This window comes from Carlito syrichta, unplaced genomic scaffold (genome assembly GCF_000164805.1).
Source record: "Carlito syrichta isolate Samal-C Ts95f unplaced genomic scaffold, Tarsius_syrichta-2.0.1 Scaffold301869, whole genome shotgun sequence".
Lineage (NCBI taxonomy): Eukaryota > Metazoa > Chordata > Mammalia > Primates > Tarsiidae > Carlito > Carlito syrichta.
The window spans coordinates 77375-82942 of record NW_007245965.1 but is presented as its reverse complement, the minus strand read 5'-3'; the positions used below and the strand labels follow the sequence as shown (position 1 = coordinate 82942).

Genomic DNA, 5568 nt, shown 5'->3' with positions numbered 1-5568 from the left:
GGCTCAGGCAATCCACTCACCTCAGCCTCCCAAAGGCGTGGGATTACAGGCTGAGCCACCGAGCCCGGCTAGGTCTCATTTCTTTACAACAGAGTTTCTCAACTTTAATACTACTGACATTTTAAGCCTGATAATTCTGTGGCAAGGGGGGAGAGGGGACCATCCTTTGAACTGTATGAAGCTTAGTCGAATCCCTAGCCTCTACGTGCTAGATGTCAGTAATAAACCCTGCTGACACCCATGTGACAAAACTGTCTTCACACATTGCCAAATGTCCCGAAAGGCAAAAACCACGCCTAGTTGAGAACCACTGATTTATAGATTGCCTAGTTTCCCTTATAATATATCACTGTTTGAAAAAAAAAAAAAGGTCAGGCACCTCTGAACATTTTCTAAGATGTTCAGATATATTCAAATGACATCTGGGGAAAAAAAAATGTGGTATGTTAAACCTGTCCAGAAATTGTTTATCTGTCACTATACGAGGAAAATAAAAGTCAACACTTTCCCTTTAAGTCTTAGAGCCCATCTCATGCAATAATCTCACTAATAAACCACGAAGAGGACGGTAGGGACTGCACACAACGGGTGAAAATGATGGGAACACAGCTAGGAGGGGATCCAGTGAAGAGGAAGACCAGTGTCTCCTACTAGATTGTTTCTGGTCTGGTCTTACTGCTCCTCTCAGTGCTATTCCTGGTAAGACTATATAGCAACTTCGTTAGGGTTAGAAATGTTAAACTGAGTGAAAGTAGAAATGGAATGTATAGTTGAAATTGATTATATGCGACTCTGAAATCATGCCAACAACGGTGAGGAACAAAATCAAATTTCATATAGGTATAAAATGGGAAATGACCAGCTATGTGCAATAGCAAATGGACTTCTAGGTTTTAGGAACTATAACCTAGTTGCCAGACCTGGACTAGGAATATGAAAAAAAAATGCTCAAAATTAACCTGCAAAAAGGGATACTGAAAAAAGTAAAAAAAAAATTTAAAGTGGATATGCACTAGCAGACACCAAGTGTCCTGAAATATGACCAGATGGATTGAAAAATGGGACCTAAGAAAATCGGCAGGGTGTGGTGGCATGCATCTGCAGTTCCAGCTATTCAGAGGCTGAGGTGGGAGGACTGCTTGAACCCAGGAGTTTTAGGTAACCGTGAACTAATAATCATGCCACTGCACTTCAGCCTGGGCAACACAGTGACCAGGTCTCTTAAAAAAAAGGAAGAAAAAGAAAATGGGACTAGGAAATTGGGCGATTGAGGAAAATCAAAGCAGATTAGGATTCACTATGAATAAAAATCCTGACCAGGTGGTCTCCCCAAAGAGGAGTTATGGCATACTTCAGCAATCTGAGAGAACAGACCCTAAGAGTGACTTAAACACCAGATATCATACTATGATCTAAACATTTGAGTACAACAGAAGTTAACACTCCAATGATAATAATGAACAGATTTCCATACTTCAAGTTGTTGCAACTGGCAAGTGCTACTCTTTTTGGTGACATTCAGGGGGGAATTTGCCCTTAAAAACGTAATTGCCAAAGTGCCAACAGTCAAATTGATAAATGACAGCTTTATTTTTTCACACTTAAAGGATGATGAAAAACCACTACTAATCCCATTAAAGAAAATCCAGCGTTTTAGCTGAAAAGTTTGGGAACTATATTCACTCATTAAATATCAAATTTAACTTTTCTGAAACCCAACTTGAAAACACCCAGCATGCATGTTCAATTTTAATACAGTGAGTTCGAGGCCACATGTACACGTTACACGCATGAAGGCTGGATTACAGGTTGTCACCGTCGTCGTCATCGTCGTCGTCGTCGACGTCTTCATGTTTTCTTTTCAATGCGTTTGACGATTCACTGGCAGCATTTTGTGGTGACACCATGTTAGTGGTAATAAGAATGTTTTTGGGCCCAATTAAAGAGGGATTAATCAGCACATTCTGAACTGCTGATGTTGCAGGAACTGACGCTTTTACAGCTGGGGACTGTGAAGTAGGCATCTGTACTGTAAACCTTTGTCCTGTGAGGGACATTGGAGTCCCCACCTTAGTTGAGACAGACATGGTTTGTGGGGTTGGTGTGCCCAGTGTGGGAGTGCTCGGTCTGCTGGTAACGGAACCGACACTTAACCGTGGGACTGTTATTCTGCCCGCAGAAGTAGATGCCTTCTTCTGTAAAGACTTAAGCCTGTAGTTTGGAGCTGTTAAGCAATACCTATCAGGTGGCAATCTAGGACCTGAATATGGCTTGATCAATGGCAAAGGGGTTTGATTTCTTTGCCTTGCAATGTCTAATAAAAAATCTCTTGGAGGAGGGGAGGTAAAAGACTGGTCAGCACGACACTGGATTGCCAATCGCACATCATCTGCATCGACAGTAGCTTTCTTAGCATGGCTTGAATAAACTTTTGCATCATCTAGAATTGTGGTCACATATCGGAAGGCAAACTCCAACATCTGATTTATAACTCTTGGCTCATATTCTGTAATCCCCATATCCTTCAGGATTTGTGCCATCATCTGTGCATCTTTCGGCATGCTCTTGGGAGAAGCCATCTTGCCAGACTCCATGATATCCGGTGATCAGACTTTAGATCATTTGAAAAAAATATGTACATTAAATCAATGTGAAATAGTTACTTTAGTAGCAACTGTCAGGAACTTTAAAAAAAATTAATTATATGTTAAGTTTTTAAAAATGTATTTAAAATTTAAACCATGATAAATCTTTTTATTTTAATAAGGCATACTTAAAGTTCCCTTCACTTAAATTTATTGAGTTCCTACACTGCACTAATCACTGTAGAATATAAAAAGATGAAGACACAAATAAGAGAATGCTAAGAGATTAGGTGGAAATGGGGTAAAAGAAATAAAAACGCCTATCACCTTAGAATATATGCAGTTGCATATAGGCATGCAACTATCAAACTAATCTGAGATAACACAGGACAGTCACATCATACAGCCAGAGTTCAAAACAATCCAATGAAGTCAATATTCTCACTGTCACATATGATGGCTTAGCACTACCCAAACCTTTGTGTTTGCCCAACTCAAAAACATTCTCTTCTTTCCACTTATCTATCCTAACTCCAATCTCTTTATGGGAGTTTTCCCAATTATTACTATTCACAGGAATGACAAGTCATTTGGAGGGAGGGAGAGGGAAATGGTCAAAATAACCAGGACACGACATTGGACACACTATTTTCTTTTCTATGGGCTGCCAATAGGGTGTATATTCTTTAATGGCAATCTCTCTCTGCTTTTTGTACCCATTCACAACCTCTACTAATACTCCACTTTCTTTTTTTAAAAAACAAATCAAACACCAAAGAGTCCCTTACCTTCTCGAGCTAAATCACCCACATTAATGTATTTCAGTCCTGATCTTGATGCAAGTTCTTTGCCTAGTGTGGTTTTTCCAACCCCTGGTGTACCTGTAAGGCAAGCCACAGAAAAATACTGTTTGTAAAATACTATTTATTAGACTTCAGCCACCTTCTGCCCTTCTTAAGGTTCTTGACAGCTAAAAGAAAAATTTTCCTAATCAGCAATCATATATGAATTGATATATACTATAATCTAATAAAAATTTCCCAAAGCCAACTGAATGTCAGAATCTTACCCAGTGTATCTTATTATCTAGGGATGGAGCTCAGGAGATTCTGATGCCAATTCAGACAACCTGCCACCACCATGGAAATGTCCAGAATAAAATTAGCCACTCAAATTTATTACCATCAGTTATTTGCTTTAATTTAAAAGATTAAGAAATTGTTAGCCAGGCACGGTGGTTCACACCTGTAATCCCAGCACTTTGGGAGGCAGAAGTGAGAGAACTGCCTGAGCCCAGGGGTTCAAGACCAGTCTGGGCAACTTGGTGAGACCTCAACTCTACAATAAATCATAAAAATTAGTCGGGCGTGGTGGCACACACCTGTAGTTCCAACTATTTGTAAGGCTAACCTGAGCCCAGTAAGTCAACTGTGGTGGCCATGAGCATGCCACTGCACTCCAGCCTGGGCAAAAGAGTGAGACTCACCTCAAAAAAATAAAAATAAAATTACTAATGAAAAAAAACTGGCCGGGCTTGGTGGCTCAGCCTGTAATCCCAGCACTCTGGGAGGCCGAGGTGAGTGGACTGCCTGAGTCCACAGGTTCAAGACCCGCCTGGGCAACTTGATGAGACCTCATCTCTACAATAAATAAAAAATTAGCCGGGCATGGTAGCGCGCGCCTGTAGTTCCAGCTACTTGGAAGGCTGAGGCGGAAGGATTGCCAGGGCCCAGCCCGGCCACCGCAGCAGGTCGAGGCTGCGGTGGCCAGGAGTGGCCATTGCACTCCAGTCTGGGTGATAGAGTGAGACTCCAACTCAAAAAAAAAAAAAAAAAAAAAAAATTTAAGCAGCCTGAAAATCTTTTCATCACCACTACTGACTGCTTATACCTTACCCTAAAAGTAACCATGGTAAACCAGTTTTTTATACAGATGTGTCTTTCCAAAGAAATCCTATGTGTGTGTTTGCGTATTTATTTACATGTACCTGTATGAATATACTGTGTACATACATACATAAATACAACACACATTCCCTTTTACTTAAACAGCGATACCATACATTGTTCTTCACCTTTTTTTTTATATCTACTATATCACATTTCGGGGTATGATGCATAACCTTCAGCAATTCAATTTAAGGCCACTGAATTTCTTAAGTTTGAGCATAATTATTAAGTTTGAGCAATGTGTTTTCAGTAAAATGCTTACTCTGTAGTTTTCACAATATGACATTAAAAAAAGGCGGGATACTACGCCTGACCCATGCAAATAAGATGTTGTAAAACCTTTTGCTTAAGGAATCTTAAAGCAAAATACTCATTTATGGGCGGTCAATCTGCAGCCCTCAGAATCAAGCCTTCTGCGGGGCCGACCACAGGTTTTGGTAAACGACACAACTTTATGGCTTTGTTTCCACAACGAACGTCTTTATTTTTCTGTGTGTTGCAACAGCAACTACACCCATCGGGACTGTCCACGAATGACCTATAATGCTCACACCACCCCAACTTAATAAACATTTCCAGGGGATACATAGCCGGCCAAAAGTCGTCACGTAGCATTTCTGTTCCCTTGGCTGACGACGCCCACCCCGAGGGTGGCTCCCAAGACCCGCGACTCCACAGCCTCCCCCCACGAAAGATGCCCCTGATGCTCACTCAACAAATACCCACAGGAAGGGAGGCCGGCCGCAAACATTTGAACCCGTCCACCGAGAGGTGATCCCGGGGGCCGTCTCAGGCGCAAAACGAAAACGAAAACACGGCCCTGCCTGAGGAGCAAGGCTTCCACCACGAACACACCCTCCGAGGGCCCGGCGCGGCCTCACGTCATCTCCCTAACAACCCCCAAACCGCCCCTGCCCGACAGTCAACAGCCCATTTTACGGGCAAAGCACCAGATTCAGACGACTAAGCCGACTGCCCAGGAGGGGAGCTGGGCCAGTCTACCGCTCTCCCCGCTGCGAGGAGCCCCCGGCCAA

General features: G+C 42.2%; 2 protein-coding genes across 3 annotated transcripts in view; both read right to left on the bottom strand.

The window, feature by feature from the left end:
• Window positions 1-5568, bottom strand: part of AK6 (adenylate kinase 6) — a 20098-nt gene that overhangs the window by 13687 nt on the left and 843 nt on the right. The window contains exon 2 of the mRNA XM_008055525.1: window positions 3374-3466. Coding sequence (XP_008053716.1) covers window positions 3374-3466 — 93 coding nt within the window. The remainder of the gene's footprint in view (window positions 1-3373; window positions 3467-5568) is intronic.
• Window positions 1567-5568, bottom strand: part of TAF9 (TATA-box binding protein associated factor 9) — a 4519-nt gene continuing 517 nt past the window's right edge. Inside the window, exons 1-3 of one of the 2 annotated variants that reach the window (XM_008055524.1) lie at window positions 3655-3728; window positions 3374-3466; window positions 1567-2611 (exon numbers count right to left, since the gene is read on the bottom strand). In XM_008055524.1, the coding sequence (XP_008053715.1) occupies window positions 1803-2594 (792 nt within the window). In that variant the 5' untranslated portion in view covers window positions 2595-2611; window positions 3374-3466; window positions 3655-3728 and the 3' untranslated portion in view covers window positions 1567-1802. Of the gene's footprint in view, window positions 2612-3373; window positions 3467-3654; window positions 3729-5568 lie in introns of those variants that run through there. The other variant, XM_021711134.1, reaches the window with a different exon arrangement.